Source organism: Pseudochaenichthys georgianus, chromosome 7 (genome assembly GCF_902827115.2).
Source record: "Pseudochaenichthys georgianus chromosome 7, fPseGeo1.2, whole genome shotgun sequence".
In the NCBI taxonomy this organism is placed as follows: Eukaryota; Metazoa; Chordata; class Actinopteri; order Perciformes; family Channichthyidae; genus Pseudochaenichthys; species Pseudochaenichthys georgianus.
The window spans coordinates 19,361,498-19,378,799 of record NC_047509.1 but is presented as its reverse complement, the minus strand read 5'-3'; the positions used below and the strand labels follow the sequence as shown (position 1 = coordinate 19,378,799).

General features: G+C 40.2%; 3 protein-coding genes across 4 annotated transcripts; all 3 read left to right on the top strand.

Moving 5' to 3' along the window:
* The first annotated feature begins 162 nt into the window (after positions 1-162).
* hoxc6a (homeobox C6a) lies at positions 163-2,097 on the top strand. Of its 2 annotated transcripts, none has more exons than XM_034087042.1 (2): positions 163-609; positions 1,071-2,097. In XM_034087042.1, exons 1-2 carry the CDS (start codon positions 213-215, stop codon positions 1,373-1,375), a joined length of 702 nt encoding a protein of 233 aa, XP_033942933.1. In that variant the 5' UTR covers positions 163-212; the 3' UTR covers positions 1,376-2,097. The 2 variants fall into 2 exon arrangements, with proteins under 2 accessions (XP_033942933.1, XP_033942932.1); XM_034087041.1 differs by having other exon boundaries at positions 1,068-2,097.
* Positions 2,098-2,859: 762 nt separating this feature from the next.
* hoxc5a (homeobox C5a) lies at positions 2,860-5,947 on the top strand. The gene is made up of 2 exons (XM_034087043.1): positions 2,860-3,532; positions 4,930-5,947. The coding sequence occupies exons 1-2, from the start codon at positions 3,055-3,057 to the stop codon at positions 5,136-5,138; spliced, it is 687 nt and encodes a 228-aa protein (XP_033942934.1). The 5' UTR covers positions 2,860-3,054; the 3' UTR covers positions 5,139-5,947.
* Positions 5,948-14,462: 8,515 nt separating this feature from the next.
* hoxc4a (homeobox C4a) lies at positions 14,463-16,536 on the top strand. The gene is made up of 2 exons (XM_034087039.1): positions 14,463-14,898; positions 15,405-16,536. The coding sequence occupies exons 1-2, from the start codon at positions 14,463-14,465 to the stop codon at positions 15,761-15,763; spliced, it is 795 nt and encodes a 264-aa protein (XP_033942930.1). The 3' UTR covers positions 15,764-16,536.
* The last annotated feature ends 766 nt before the right edge of the window (positions 16,537-17,302 follow it).

Below are 17,302 nucleotides of genomic sequence, written 5' to 3'. Positions count from 1 at the left end.
TGCGTCTTAACCGGAGATTGGAAATTAATAATATAGAATCCTCAAACTAGTCCACGTCCAGTTAGAGAAGAAGAAAGTAGAGGGGGGAAAAGAAGACATTGGAGAAAGGTGTGGTTGGTTGACACAGACGGGAAGGAGATTTACTGAGAAGGAGATTGAAAAGCGACCGATAAAGAAGTGGGGAGAGTTGGAGAGAGGGATACAGGCAAGGTATGAATTCTTATTTCGCAAACCCTTCGCTCTCCTGCCATTTATCCGGTGGTCAAGATGTTTTGCCTAACGTACCCCTGAACTCCACCACCTATGACACAGTCAGACATTTTTCGTCGTACGGTGCTGCTGTGACCCAGAATCGGATATATGCACCTTTCTACTCTCCTCAAGACAATGTCGTTTTTGGCTCTGGCAGGGCACAATATGAATATGGATCAAACGTGTTTCTTCAAGACAAGGACGTGCTCCCTAGTTGCCGGCAAACAAACATGGGACTCAATTCACAAAGCCACATTGCTCAAGAGTATAGTTTGGATCAAGGAAGAGCAGGAGCGCAGGATCAGAAAACCAACATCCCGATCTACCCGTGGATGCAGCGAATGAACTCACACAGCGGTGAGTTTTACTATACGACAAATAAATTAAGGAAATGGGCCAGTTTTACGATATGTCTTACCAAGAGAGTAAGTTACTTTTTATGGCCCCATAAAACATTACTGTATCCCCTAGACTTGTAGATGGGCCTTTACATGTGCAAACAAACAGCTTTCATATTAAGAGAGATATAGTAGATATAATCAGTAGCGTGAGACAGAGAGAATACATTATGATGCTTTCATTATTTTAGATAATAAAGCAAAGATGCCCTTTGGGATAGGATTTCTCTATCAGTTAAAATGTGTTTGGTTTTCTTAGTGGATTTGAATAACAAGTACGATGATAAAAATGAGATAACACTTATTCCTAACTGCATTAAAGTATTATTAGATCACAGACAGAAGCATGCGTTTTTTTATTTAAAATGTTCTTAACTTTATAAACCATTAAATCAGTGAATTCACTTTGTATTTCAGCAGGAGTGGGCTACGGGACAGACAGACGCAGAGGACGTCAAATATACTCTCGTTACCAAACACTTGAGCTGGAGAAGGAGTTCCATTTCAACCGCTACCTGACCCGGCGCAGACGCATCGAAATCGCCAATGCGCTTTGTTTAACAGAGCGGCAGATCAAAATCTGGTTTCAGAACCGACGCATGAAATGGAAGAAAGAGAGCAACCTGACATCCACGGTGACTGGAAGTGAACAGACAGCAGCCTCTCCGGAAGAGGAACGCAGTGGCGCAATTGAAGAAGAAAAGGACGAGGACAAGAAGAAATAATAGTTTGTTTTTTTAAAGATGATGGGAAAGAACACATGATGACCATTAAAACCCAACATAACTACCTAAAAAAAATCGACATGGACTTGAGAGCGACTTCACTGCATGATGGCTAGCCCGCAGCTCTCCCACTTATATCCCATGCTGACCACAAGAGTGTTGAGCCTTAGATATCAAGATTATTTCAGCCATATATGGCCCCCTTTGACATTTGGAGCGTTGATTTTTTTATTGCAATGTCTCACTTGTATTGTGAAAATAAAAAGAAGTGTTCATTTATACGTTGTTTCTCATGCCAGTAAAATCTATGTATTTATCCCCCAACACCCTATCCATCACTGTGAACTCTTTGATCACCTCATAAAATACAGTGTTGGTCAGACTTAACTCAATGTTGTACATGCACATTCCACGGAAGCAAAGCAAAGGACCGGACGGACACTTTATTTGATCCTAGTATAACTAGTACTTGAATCATCTGCAGAAAAGTGTCCTGCATAAACATGAAAGTTGCACGGATATAGACTACAGTCCACACACAACTGAAATGCCTGTATATAATCAAAGTAACAGTATACTATGTAAATCCAATGAAGACTGCATTTAGCCGCTTTGATAGACGCTGCATAACATAAAACTGCGCTTATCCCTCTTTTGTTTGATAATTGACACAGTAGGCTTTCCTTGTGAGATAGATTTGTACACTAGTAATTCTTCACATTTGTTTGGGAGTTACGGATTCATGTTTTGTCATATGTGTATCATGCAATAAAATATTTGTAAAAACTTAAACATTGTCTTGTGATGGAACATTGCACTTCAGATGACATATATTAAGACTCCTTATGCACCAAACTCAGAGAGTCAATCTGGTTTGTTATTACATTTTAATATCATCATTACCTTTATGGGGAATTGAGGCTGTTAAGGCAATTGGGAAACAAATAAGCTAATCAGGTGATTTTTAAGCAAATGCTGGCCTCTTTAATATGAAAAATGCAGCTTAATTGGCTTAGGAGCCCGGGAATGAGCTCCAATATCTCTAAATTGTTCTAGTTGTGCTCCCATAACAGAACTTCCAGACACGTAAAATGTTCACTTCCATATGCGTAAATATATTTCTACCAAATGAGCACTTTTAAGTGTAATCGTCATTATTATTATTTTTATTATTTTTGTCGTTGTTATTATTAGTATGATATGGGGCTGTTGGTGCACTCGCAGTGTGTCAGGACAGAGATCTCTGGCCGGTTCTGACCGTCCTGCCCCGTACCAGACACCAGATGACGCTCTTGTCTTACTGTCCTGCCCTTTTTGCGCTAAAGATCCCTGCCTGGTCCTCAACAACAGCTCAAAGTTTACCGGACACGTTTCTGCTATTCATCAATATCCCCATTGAGTATCAAAGCCAATTTATGACTGGCCAACATGTGCACGTGATCCCATACAAATACCCCATATTTGGGCAGCGCACGTCGGATCAAGAATTAAAAAAAAGATACCAAAGCCTACTCCACCTATAAATCGTGGATTATTTTTTAAGGGAAGACAGCTCTGAATTTTCCAAAAGCGGCTACAAAGAAACGCAATGATCAACAAAAACAGGGAAATCACCGCAACTTGCATCCCGCAGCTATCGCTAGTTTAGAAAAGAAATTGTCGGTGATAGTTTGAAAAAAATGAGCTCTTATGTTGACAGCTGCAATCTCAGGCAAACAAGCGAGACAACTTCTCCTAACACTATGTTTAGTTTCGATCTTTCCGGGCGCCCGTCCAGCCACTATGAAGGTGTTAATGTGAACGGGATATTCACTTGTCCCGTCCCCACGACCTCTGTTGAACGGGAGGAGATGAAAACTAGCCTGCGTGGCATTACGGATACTCCTCTCCCGTCAGGACCACAGATAACCATGGTCTCCAGCAGCTCGTCCATGGACTCAAGCGGGCTGAACTACGGCAGCAGCACTCTGCTTGGACGAGGGGTGGACAGAGACCCAGAAAGGAGCGCAAAATCCGTCGGCAACAAGAACCACGACAGCGAGAGAAACGCGGAGAACACGCAAACGGTGAAACGACACACAAATGTGAACCAGCGTCAGGACAGTGAGCAGCGGCCACAGATTTATCCATGGATGACAAAACTGCACATGAGCCACGGTAAAGTTTGCCTATTTTCTAAAGTGCGACTAAGATGCTTTCCCTTATTCACTCTTTACGCTGCAACACTTCTTTTCGCCCAATCCAGTTTCCCTCTTGAGTTTTATAGGCCAAACGCAGGAAATAATAAAAACTCGCGGTCATAAATTTTATGACAAAGGCATCCATTGCTCGTAAACCTGCTCTGTTACGGTGGAGAGGTGATCTGTGGGCTGATTTATGGAGGTATAATTGGATAAGAGAACAAAACTGATAAAACTATGAAATAATATTCACAAATTCAGCTCCAAGTATTAGTTTTTGCCCTGCTGAGTTTATATTATTAGTTAATGTTTTACATTATCAGACTCACTGTGTATGTGTGTGTGTGTGTGCGTGTGTGTGTGTGTGTGTGTGTGTGTGTGTGTGTGTGTGTGTGTGTGTGTGTGTGTGTGTGTGTGTGTGTGTGTGTGTGTGTGTGTGTGTGTGTGTGTGTGTGTGTGTGTGTGTGTGTGTGTGTGTGTGTGTGTGTGTGTGTGTGTGTGTGTGTGTGTGTGTGTGTGTGTGTGTGTGTGTGTGTGTGGGGGGGGGGGGGGGGGATGCTTTAGCCTTAAATTGAACTCTGGGAAACAGCAATGCCCTGACCCAATCATGAACTTTTCACCTCTAAACAATTTGAATATGCGTGTTTCTTGCCTTGGAGCCACTGCTTGACAATTTATGCTGCAGATGGACAGTGAACACATTAGCTGCGAAAATAAGCTACTTTTGTTTTGTGCTCCATATGCAAACATCCTGGAGCACACAGCATGGACGTACAAAAAAAAGTCCATTTGCAAAAAAAGGCCTGTTGCTTTACTTATTAGCACGCTGAACAAGTCTATAAATAGGGAACCATATCTGGAAACCATCAGATTCCATTTTCTAATCCCACTTCTTTAAATATTACACATCCGTTTTTCCTCCCACGATGTTATACTCCTGCTGCGTATTAGTCCTAGGCCAGTGTTTACAGGGAGGCCAGCACATTATTAGTTATCCTGTTTTACATATCACAATAACATAAAATGTCTTAAGTCTAATATATATATATATTTTTGTTTGTACTGTGTTAATGCCAGGAAAGAAAGAGGGGCCTCCTTTCTTAAAACTGAGTTTATGTATTGCATCTTCATGAGGCTGACATACGCTTTTAATACACATATCAGTGAGTCGATATCAGGTTAAATTATGTTAAATACATATGCATATTTTAAACAAGGGAAGGGGGTTTCGTCATAAATTAATAGATGTATGCTTGTAATGTTATTTTTGTATGGATAGTCAATATTTTAAAAATAAATGTAATACTATAAGCCTGCTATTATTATATTTATTAAACAGTATAATGCTCCTAACTGATTTTAATACCACTTCAGAATCGGAGGGTAAACGCTCCAGGACCAGTTACACCCGCTACCAGACTCTGGAGCTGGAGAAAGAGTTTCACTTCAACCGGTACCTGAGCCGCCGCAGGCGCGTAGAGATCGCCCACACCCTGTGTCTAAACGAGAGGCAGATCAAAATCTGGTTCCAGAACAGACGTATGAAGTGGAAGAAGGACTCAAAGATCAAAGTGAAGGAGTAAAAAGTGCAGGACAGACCCGGGTGCATGCAGCACGTTTTCAGCCCCACACTGCACAGTGCTGGAGTGCCGCCTGACCTCCGGATGAACTGCTAGGAGCAATGACATCATGACACCGCTCTGTGTGCTTCATCACCAATTATGTGTCACTTGCTGGAGTTTGGGACCTAATGTATTGAATATCACTCTCTTTGATCAATCGGTTTACATTTCTAAATTAATTTGCAGCCCATGCGATGATAACCTCACTTTGCTGCACGAAGGGGACAAGAGGTTGAGGGGAGCTGGGGTCCTTCACGCTGCAAGGCTGTGTGGTCTGCAGTGCACTGAAAGGCACAATGCTACTAATATATGTTTTTAATTAGGATAATAGTAGTGAAGGCTGGGCAAAGGCCTGTATCATTTCCAATATCATCATCATGTGATAAAACGTTAAGGTCAGTGAATCAATATAGAAAGACATACATATTTCTGGCTGCAATCTTTTCTAAATAATAAACAGATAGTTTATCTCTAGTAAAAATACTTTTTCTTTCTACTTTTGGAACTCACTCCATGTTGCAGTGGTTGAAGGTGAGATAATGTCCTGTGAGATAATATCGTTGTGAGTGGGTTTCTGTGAAGGCATCTTCCCTCTTGTTTGTTATATCCTTGTGAATTTGAATCATTGTGTATTATTCAGTCACTGTGATAATATTGTGATGTGCAATGAAGCCATTTATTTTGCCCTCTGTAAACTTACGGTGCCTGGAATAACTGAGATGGCTCGATTGTCGATTGTAACCAATAAAGTCTCATCAAATTAAATTACATTTTCCTATGGTCAGTATGCACTTTTGTCTCATTATTTTTCTCATATCAGGGATAGGTATTCGAATCTCAAAGCTCGCGCATATTTAATGACTTGTGAGCTATAAGTCTACTGAATTTAACTAAGTATACCCTAAAAAAAGGAGACTACGCTTTTTAAATATTATTTTGTTTTATTCCACTGATCACGTTTTCTTTGCGTCAATTTCATTGACTGACAAACGCGCTCTGAAGTTTAAGGCCCTCATAAAACTTTATTGCCCCTTTTTCCAGCACTCCACCTATGCAGACTGCCGTTTCCTGTTTTGCCAAGGAAGGAAGGGACACTTGCCTGTGATAACACTAGCCCACGACATGGATGCAAAACTTTGGTTTCCTGTGGCCGCAGACAAACGCGTCATCAATGCTGAGGCCATATGGCAACTTTATGATATCGCCATGCTCTTTAATTCTGGCATCATTACACTGAAGTTAAAACAACACTATAGTGACCTTGTAGCCTATCATGCTTTTGCCTGGTGTCTGTATCCAACAACTTTCGTCGAATTAGTAGTAGTATGACGCAGCATAGCCCAAGGTTGTGAGGTAATTTCTCTATAGGCTACTACTTAAAGAAAATAAAAATCAACTCACCTCTCAACTAATAGCTTCATATTAAACTCCCTTGACGGTTATGAGAACCGGTCAGCACAGCGTCCACTTTCTCTGCGCTCTGTTGGGCCTATAACTATATATGGACAATGTATTGAATCCCTTTTTGAATGTCTTTCTTTTTGGGTATTTTAAAGTTTACAAGGTTACACATGCCAATTGCCCCAAGCAGGGCCTGTGAATGGTGCGCAGGAAGCACGTGGTGTCATTTAAGTGGGTTTTATGGCCTGGAAGAGCTGACAAACCTTCGATATATACACATCATATATAATCTTAACTGTCCGGAATCGCAGCTGCTGGCTTCCCCTTATCTGAGGAAGAAAGGGCTTTGTGGCAGTGAGGATGCAGTACCTTTCTCCGGACTGTGTAGTCGGCGGTGCGGATGACTGCGAGCTACTGCAGTAAGTTGCTTTTAACTTCGCTTTCACAGGCCTGCGACTCTGCCGTTATTTAAATGGGGGAAATACTGGGTACGTTTTATACCACTACCGTCCAAATTAACTGTATTAATTGATGGTGAATATGCGTTTTATTATGTTATTATTTTTGTCTTTTAAAGGTTGGTGAAACTGTTGTTTTGAGGCATTTTTAAGGAGATTTGTTGTCGCATATTTAGTCTGGAAGAAACGGAATTAATGCCGCTCATGGTTATTGTTTTGTAATGAGGATTATTGTTTGTGCAGAATCCTCTTTATATTTGCACATGTAAGTTAAATTATTAAATGCAAAAAAGGGTATTTTAATGCATCTCAAAATATATGAGACACAGTGGCAGTCGGTTTGATTCAACAGTTTGCTTGGCGCAAAATAACAAGCCACATATTTGAGAGGTGACCGAGGGAAATAAAAGTCAGACAGGACTATCAAAAATCTTCATCAGCTTCACGGTCCACCCATGTACCTCTCCTTCTCTCTCAACATAGACTTACGGACACTTTTTTTACCAATGCACTTTTTGAGTAATTGAGTAAGGGTGCAGATAGTGCAACCGACACAGTTTATTTAAAATATAATGTGACTTTTGTTCCGTGATGCTAAAATGTTGTTCTAGTTGAAATACTGCACCATAAAAGCTATAAAGTACATACGCTCCTTATTAAACTGCTTCATCTCACTGTGTCACCTTGAGGTTCGTGTTTGTCCTGGTGAGCATCTGTTGTTTTAGGGTCATGTCTGGGCCAACAGTCAGGTTTGATTCAAAGGCACTTTGCAGTGTAATGATGGCATGTTTAAACTCAGAGCGTGTGAAACACACAGTGAGGATGTGAGTGTGACTATTGCATGTTTTACAAAAATGCACCTTGTTTTTGCACAAGGAATATGTGTTCTCCATCCGCATACCCCTTCTGACTTGTTGTCTTCTTTGCATATCACTAGTTTGATCAGTTTGGAGACTGATGAGGCGATGTGATTTTAATCTCTATAATCTTTCTGTTGCTCTATTGTACATTATTTACTTTTCAATATGTCTTATAAAGCTGTTCAGACGGGTAATACCTCCATTTTATTAATCAATGTGTGGAATTGCAAATTGCTCATTTTGGTGTTGTATGTTAGTTAAGCTGGCAGAGCAAGGTGCAGCAGGTTCGACTCTTAATCAAATTATGGGTGTCCAGGCTTCAGGTTCAGATGTTTTAGAATCTGTAAACCCTGATTAACCTTATTTTCTTTATTGTTTAAACTAAAACAATAGGATAACTATTCGTTTTCAGGTGTGCAGGATAATGAATTATACACCTCCAATAGGGGGCACTGTGTAACACGCTCCTGTGTGGGTGACATATTGTGGGGGTAATGTGTCCACAAAAGCATGGATTAGTGCTCTGTCCATTGCATCATTTTATTTTTATATTGCCCTATTTTTTGAGCAGTTGCGTTGTACTCTTTACTGTTATCAGAAGGAAACAATATTATCAAACTCCCAAACTAAAAGAATAATATAATATTTAGGGAGTTGTTTCCTTCAGAACAACGTAAAATAGTATCTCTGCCACAATATAGGAACAAATGTATTATGCTATATGAAACCTTAGAGGACGCAGGACCTTTTATTATAACCGATGTTGTGTTTTTTCTAATGACTTTCAGTCCTTGCATCTTCAGAGGAAGCTTGAATCAAGCTTCTGAATCAAAGTCACTCCAGCCTAAAACAATGATAGCACTTCAGTAAAAGTGTAACAGTCTAAACATCCATTTTCACTGCTATGTTCTGTGTATTCCTTTCTTTGACCTGTGGAGCTGACACTGTCATCATTCAATCCACAGAGGTCATTTCCGGGTAGGCACAGACTTCCCTTTGTCTCAGTCCAAAAAGGAATCATAAAGTCTCATTACAGCGTTTTCCAACACGGCCTAAATGTATTTACAATGTGAAGACAAAGTCGTGAGTTTTTTATGGACTGTGCGCAATAATTCAGCACCGTTGAAGTCCAGGGATTTCTATTCATAGAACATTTGCCCAAGGAAATACCAAAATGCTTGTAAATTAACTTTTACTGTCTGAATATGACCCGTTCTAAATTGTTCTGTCCTCGGTCCCAGTTCTGCACGAGCACACACATGTCAAAGCTTTTCTAGGGCAGCCTCCCTTCAATTAGGATAGATGACAGAGATCAGGCGCAGAGGGACAAACTGAAGCATCATTCAAATGAAATTATAACGAAACATAAAAAAAAAAAGTTCCTTGTGTTTTCTCACTGCAAGGTGAACTTTAGTCAAGTTGTAGGGGAAATGTAAATATAGAGTTTTCGATTAGTTTATATCATCTGTTGCTCATGATTTGATTTAAATCCCTTCTTTGTGAAATAGTACCTTTGTATGATATTGTGGCCATTTTAAATGTAGCAAAAACGAAATATGGACCATAATGCATTCATTCAGTTCAACGTTGTAAGCATGATTTATTTGACCTATTGCTCGATTCATTCAGGAATGGTCAGTAGATATTCAAAATGTATTTGTTTAAATGTAAATATACATTTTAAAATGTGTTGAATGTTGGGCTCTTTGTCACACATTTTAATTGTGCAGGTTGGATACAAAAATTCATCTTCACAAAAAAAAAGACTGCTCCTGATTTTCGTTTTCTTTTTTCTTTTTTTCAGGCAGTCCATCGGGTCAAATTGAATGCATGGGACCGTGGATTTATCAGTAAGTGTTTTCAATCTCCCCACGCCTTTCCACCTGGCTTTCGTCAAGAGAAGTGACACTTTGTGGAGGTTGTTATTTGTCTGATAAACAGCTGGCTTAACCCCGGGTACTGGTGTCTGCACTCTTAGCGAACTGGTTAGACAGCGGTTTTAAAAATCACATTGTTGTTTTTTGCTTTTATTTCAAACTCTAAAAATCGAATTACTGTCCTCCTGCAGAGTACTTTTGCTTTAATAGCCAGCCAAAAGTTGCACTCTAGTTGCACAGGTGAACTGGATTTAAGTCTGCAGTGTGAGTCTAATGAACCACAGCATTGCTCTAATGAACTGCAAACCTACCCATGTTTTCTGTGAGCATCCGGTATCTGAAAGCACCTCTGCTCCCCTGGCGGCTGCTGTTAGAGGGTATTCATATCCAACTAGTCTCCAGTCTGTCTGCATTTCATTACAACTTTTTATTTTAACTGGACGATCCAGTTTAACATTATTACACCTGGGGAGAGTAAAGGCTATTAGGTTAAGGGTTTGATTAAAAGCGCATCGTAACAATGTTCATCAGGGAGCAGATTATTGCACTGTCTGCATCCAGGTCAGTTGCTGCTGGGCCACCAAATTAAAAACGTGCCATACATGGACACAACCACGACCTCCTCATAGTTTTGCACAGATTTATTTTGTTTACATATGAACATGTGTGAACGATACTACTGCTGTTATTTTACAAAGGGGAGAAAAACAGAGTTTAACAATTTCTCAGATGAACAAATGAAACATCAAATTAGTTCGCCTGAGGGCCCCATTTTTTGTACTTCTACATTATAACTAGTTATTGAACTAGGTGCACGATCTGAAAGCCATTTGTTGGGAGAAAGAATTCATTGCTGTCCCCCCATCAATAATCCTTGGCAGTGAACTATTGGAATCAGTCAAACGCGAGGGGTGAAACGCAGGTCAGGCTGTCTAACTAATATTAAAATGCGTGCGCCGGAGCGAGCGAGAGGGAGTATGTGGTGTGCGTGCAGCTCCTTCACACTGACTGCGTGCACAACAAACTGCATGCATTTAGATGAGCATATGACAAAGTCAAATTAACATGGGTTTGTTTTTGTGTGACAATGTTCGTTTGTTCACTGTTATATGGCTAAAAATTATTTGTTCTTCAATACAAGCAATCTGTGAAATTGATACACACTCGGAGAAATATGTAGATTGAGATCATTTCTGACAGTGTTTGAAGCCCCCTGTGCATTTCCACTGTAATCAATTCCATTGATTCACAATCTGAGCATGTTTGCTGTTTTTAATAACCCCGAAACAGGTCACATGTCTGATATTGCATTTTTCATCCGAAGCTTTTCTCATTAGCTTCCAGAGTGGCAGGAAGAAAGGTTACCGAGCGGTCAGTATGGTAATGAAAGGCAGAAGGAACAATGGAAACTTATTTTTCATCTGTGCTGTCACGCCGTCCCTTTGTATCCGCCGTGTTTGTGACTGAATATTCATATATAGGAGCTACCTCAAAGGCAGAGGTTGAACGTTAAGAAAAGAGACCCCCTTGTCCCTTTTGCACACGACGCGCTTGTGTGTGCGTGTGCAGGCATATGTGTTTTTTTGTATAGGGCAACACATATTAAAATCACATTTTATTGGACAAAAAAGCACCATTTATATGATTTCTTTTACAAACAACATCTCATGTGCAGTATTTTTCGCAGCCTGAATATTTCTTCTGACACTACTTTTTTCAGAACTGATACCCTGCTTGCATAGGTTTGCCTGAGATATCTCCTTTGCAGTGTGTACCCTAAAACACATTAGTTGTCTATATGTACCCTGTAGAACCGAATTTGTGTGAAGTACAAACAATCGCAAATACGTCTCTACAGGAATATATGGGCAACTGAAATACCACGCCATGGACTCTTCTGCTTCTGCTCCTCTTCACGTCTCTTTTGGCTTCCTTTTCCCTGCTATTGAAACCACAAGTATCATACACATACCGCCTATATCCAGGCACTAGCAATGCAATAACATTGTCACAGTGTCCAGACAGCCGTAGATTGCGTATACGCCACAGAGAGCAAACCCATGTGTGCAGTGTGCGGCTATAGTGTCTCAGACCCTGTAAAACACGGTAGGAACCAGGGGTCGTTTAAAAGTGACTGATTTACGGCTTTTATTGCTCTATAAAACGCCTCTAACATCCTCGCTAGGGGTAATAGAAATGTCGTGTGCATTCTGTACAAACAGGACAGCCAGAAATGTCATTTCACGTCTCGTGTTTAACCATATTATGTAGTTATTGCTGTGAAAATAGATACATCGGTTAACTGGCAATTTACTGCTTTTGACCCATATAGATTAAGTGTTACTTCTGCTCAGGCTTAATGTTTCTCCAAGTGGAAGCCTATGACTTTCTTTATTATTATAATTATTATTATTTTTATTATTGTTAATATTATCATTATTATTATTATTATTATTATCATTATTATTATTATTATTATTATTATTATTATTATTATTATTATTATTATTATTATTATTATCATGATCTTGTCCTTGTTATTTTCGCTACTGACGCGAAAACAACCACAATAACATTTTTTTAAAAAGCATTACAAATATATTATAATCTAGATGTTGTTGGGAGGCTGCTAATAAAGGGAGTAAACCTTTCTTTCTTCAACCACAGCTGACTCTGAGATAAGAATGGGAAGCATACAGCACATGACAAGTTTACACAGCCAGACAGGATCAGTTTACATTTACCAGCAGACCTCCAGTAATGTGGGCAGGGCTTCAGCCAGGAATAGCATGTAACATTTGAAGACTCAGATATTATGCTAATTTTCTAATCGTTTTTTCCCCTCTTTTTACAAAGTTGAAATAAGTAGGACTTTAAAGAAAATTAAAGAGTAAACAAATCAGTTGCATGTATTTCTGTATGGCATTTTTCAAATACTTCCTCTCAGCATTTTCTTTCAGATAATATGGGTTGTAGCAGGTCCACACACAGTCAGCTGAATTACATTGTAGCCACATGGTTTTATTGTAGGCCATAACAAAGGTCAAACAAGTCTTGCTAGTATAATGACATTCCAATGTTGTTAAAACAGAAGGCCGGGAGAAGATGAACATAATACAGACAAGAGCAGCACTTCTGTTAGAAAAAGCCTCAGAATTGAAATGATTTTTTAATGGTGTTTGGTATTTTTTCATATGTATCTTTAAGCAGGACTTGCTGCATGTAGTGAGCTCTTTAGTTAAAAGGGAGGGAGTTCAATGGCTTTAACCAGTCTGCAGCGACCACATTTAACTTCTCTGTGACACAATACGACTCCCTTGCAGTTAAATCAGCAGATAATTGAGACTCTCTATTATGATATTGGTTCTGAGACACCCTGTGTTCCCATGCTGGCTGGTCTGTGACATCATGATGCTCTGAACAGTTGTCAGGTTTGTGACACTGCAGTGGGGCTGCTGTTTTATTAACGGTGTGATTTCACAGCATATAGAGTAAGTTTGGCCTGTTGGCTGATCCACTGGAGTCTGATGTTATAATTGTATTGTGAGCTTTTCTACAATTGTGATGGTGTCATCACAATTACCATATTCATATTTAAATGTAATTATTCAAAGCTTTTGTTTAATAATTGTTGTATCTTACAGAATAACAATATCATTCAAAGTTAAAGGTGCATCTTACACTTTGGCTTTTCTTCTATTTGTATCCTTTTATACCATACTCTAGAACATGGCTTTTCTTAATTCTTATCACCTTATTTGTTTTTTTCGTAAATCAGCCAACCCCTTTGGTTCCAGCTGATGTATGCTGCTTTGACATTCAAAGCAGCTATACTGAAAGTACATGCCTGACACTTTCAATCAGGCACATTTTTTTTCGTTATTCTCACCAAATTTCAATTAAAAGTTGAAGGCTGAGACTTTTAATTGATAGCCTGAAGAAAATGGACATCATTTCAAAATAGACAAATCTCTCATAATTGAATGAAGGCTTTTGTTTAAGCAGCCTGACTCTTCCTGTCCACCTTTTTGCAACATTATTAATTACCAGCCCTACTTAAAAAAATCAACCACACCTCCATGAGCATCTCAACACTCCAGTCTTTTATGACATTTAGATTCACTATTCAATATTAGTGCTGAAATGCTTATATAATCTTACAAAACTGATGCAGCTGTAATGCCTACGTGTATTAATGGACCGTAAGTTTCACAGCTAAAGAGCTGTTGGTAAAGCATGTGCCTTCATTAATTAGAAGATAACCTTTATATAGGGAGCAGGCTAACAACATGATTGGTTTGCTATTGTTGTGCCTTATCCTTGGCGGATCACCCATTCTACCTTTGACTAATTGAAACCAGTAGATGTTGCCTATTTTATTTTTTCCTTGGTCAGCAACTAGCGACTAGTTTTGTCCCCAAGATCAATTGCCTTGGTAAGACAACGAGAGAGAGGAGGGGGTGAGTGAGATAGAGAGAGAGGGAAAGAGATAGAGATTTGTTCCCACAATGGCGACTGTAGGTATGCTAAATACCTCTGGTTCCTTATCCGGGAACTACCTCTTACTCTGCTATTGGGCCATTGGGTCACGTGGTAAAAGTAACTTTACAGGGCTGCTCGCAAGTAGGAGGGCTTTATGGAGCAGAAAAACGACAAAGCTAGAAAAATTATTTTCCACTCTAGAAATTAATGATCATGAGCTCGTATTTGATGGAGTCTAACTACATTGATCCGAAATTTCCTCCATGCGAGGAATATTCGCAAAATAACTACATCCCTGAGCATAGTCCAGAATATTACAGTCGCGCAAGGGAGTCTGGCTTCCAGCATCACCATCAGGAGTTATATCCTCCGCGGGCGAGCTACCAGGACCGCCAGTTTAACTGTGCAAGCATCCCTGAACCTGACTCGCCAAGGGGACATGGAGTACCCCAATCTGCGCACCTGGTGGTAGGGAAAGGGCAACCTGCTTCCTGTGAAACCCCACAGTTGTCCATGTCCCCCGCCACCCCACCGGCCGCAACCTCCGCCTGCAACCAAGCTACCCCGGAGCATCCAAACAGCACAGCCTCCTCCAAGCAGCCCGTGGTGTACCCATGGATGAAGAAAATTCACGCCAGCAATGGTAGGCAACTTGTGTGTTTATGTTCCCTGCACTCCTCATGCTCCTCTCTCCCTTTCCCTCCCTTTATCAGTCCCTCTGACTCCCATCTCGTTGCCAGCCCCTGCTCCGATAGCAGGGAAGCCTTTGAAATGGCACAATTGAGGCGGATTTACGACTCGGCATTGGTAATTACACCCACCATAAATTTTATAGCCGAGGTATACTCAGGGCAGCCGTATCACCATGTGGCTTCTGCTGTTATGTATTGCGCGATAGAGAGAGGGGGAGAAATGAATAAGAAAAAAATTGAGCTTTGTAATCTTGCATTAATAATTTAGCTCATAGTTGGATGTGAGTGTCCTCTCATTACCCTGAGAAGTTCTTAACTTTCCATTTACATTTCTCAAACAGAGCAACATTCATATCCAATAAATCTTTCGAGCCATATCTCAGTTCAGGCCATTCTTGTTTACCCCTCCTTTCCTCCCTTCTCTGTCTTCCTTTCTCTCCACTTATCCTTTTTCCAGTTTCGGGTTACAATGGGACGGAGACCAAGCGGTCTAGGACAGCATACACCCGGCAGCAAGTCTTAGAATTGGAGAAGGAATTCCACTATAACCGATATTTAACTCGGCGGAGGCGCATCGAGATCGCCCACACCCTGGTTCTCTCCGAGCGACAGATTAAAATCTGGTTTCAAAACCGAAGGATGAAATGGAAAAAGGACCACAGGCTCCCCAACACCAAAGTGAGATCCTCTTCCTCCTCCTCCGGGTCCAACACAAGCTCAGCAGCCGGCGCTGTTGCCGCTGCCTCGGCCACTAACACTGGGGCCCCCGACGAACTCTCCGGAGCACAGCAAGGCGAGGATATTACCAGGTTATAAAACCAAGAAGATCGGGGGTAGAAAAATAACTGGTTATTTATAGAACAATTATATATTTTGTTTTCGTAGCTATCTTGTGCGGTTTCCTTTAAGTCCACATTTATATAAAATGCATGTTATATAGCATGGATTACTGCGAATACCGATGAATTATTTTTACGTGACACAGGGTTTAATTTATTTGAAGCTGAATTAAAATGATGTTTTTTATTAAAAAATGTTTTGAATGAAGGATGAAAAAGTAGAAAAAAATATACATTTTATCAAAATGTTATTGTGGGCCATCGTTTTGCCCTGCTGCCCAATGTGAAATGCACAATCTATTTATTTCAAACAACACTGGAAGGAAATCAATATAATAATAGTTATTTTTGGTATAAAAATGCTGGAACACACCATTGATCTTGAACTTGTATGTTTTGGATAAAACCAATGTGTGAATTACCTCGTGTATTTCAGAAACAGGATTTTGATTTACAATTTAGTTTTGTGGTGTTGATGTTGTGTTTATTAGACCGTTAAAAAGCAGATTATTGTGAAATGCAATAAACGGAGTGTAGTGTACTTGTGATAATCATATTGGTCAATAAAACAGTGAGTGTCTACTAGTTTTAAATAGGTTTGGTCGAACTTCATTTTAGGCAAGATGAGGTCTGCTATTGTTTTGGATTCTCTTTTTGTGGGATTGCCCTAAAAAATGTACAGATGTGTGAATACTAGAACATTTCATGAGGGTAACAAGAATCACTGTGTTTTCAAACTGTGTTTGTAAATCCTGCAGCTCATTCTTGCGTCTTTGAATTAGCAATGTGTACAGGCAGTGTGTGTGTGTGTGTGTGTGTGTGTGTGTGTGTGTGTGTGTGTGTGTGTGTGTGTGTGTGTGTGTGTGTGTGCGTGCGTGTGCGTGCGTGCGTGCGTGCGTGTGCGTGCGTGTGTGTGTGTGTGTGTGTGTGTGTGTGTGTGTGTGTGTGTGTGTGTGTGTGTGTGTGTGTGTGTGTGTGTGTGTGTGTGTGAGTGAGTGAGTGAGTGAGAGAGAGAGAGAGTGTGTGTATGTCTGTGAGTGTGCGTGTTTATTTTAAAGCCTAAGTTATGACTGAAGTTATTTCTAAAAAGTGAAATAGTTTTTGCTGTGCATTATGCGCAACCTCATCAGTCTGAAGGGCATTCAATTAGCTCCATGGAGAAGCACTGAGGCCTTCTGCACTGCCTCTGCTCCCTTCATTCTGACTTGAACACAAAGCTGCATGCGTTTAATTTATAGGACATTTGTTAGAGATTATTGTTGTGAAAATATTCTTATTCATTTTGTTACATGAGTAGCTTCCCAACTTTTCTATAGTGCACTGCTTCATGCGGCTGAGTTTTCAAATGTAAAGAAATAAAAAAAATAAAGTCGTGCAGATAGACTCAATGTAATGCGTCATATGGTGTTGGGAGTAAACTGGCTGACCTTTGTTATCAGGCTCTGGAGCATTGCCTTGGCCAAAAGAAAGGAATGCTGATGTTTATTTGTATGTTCACTCTTTGACTTGTGCTTGT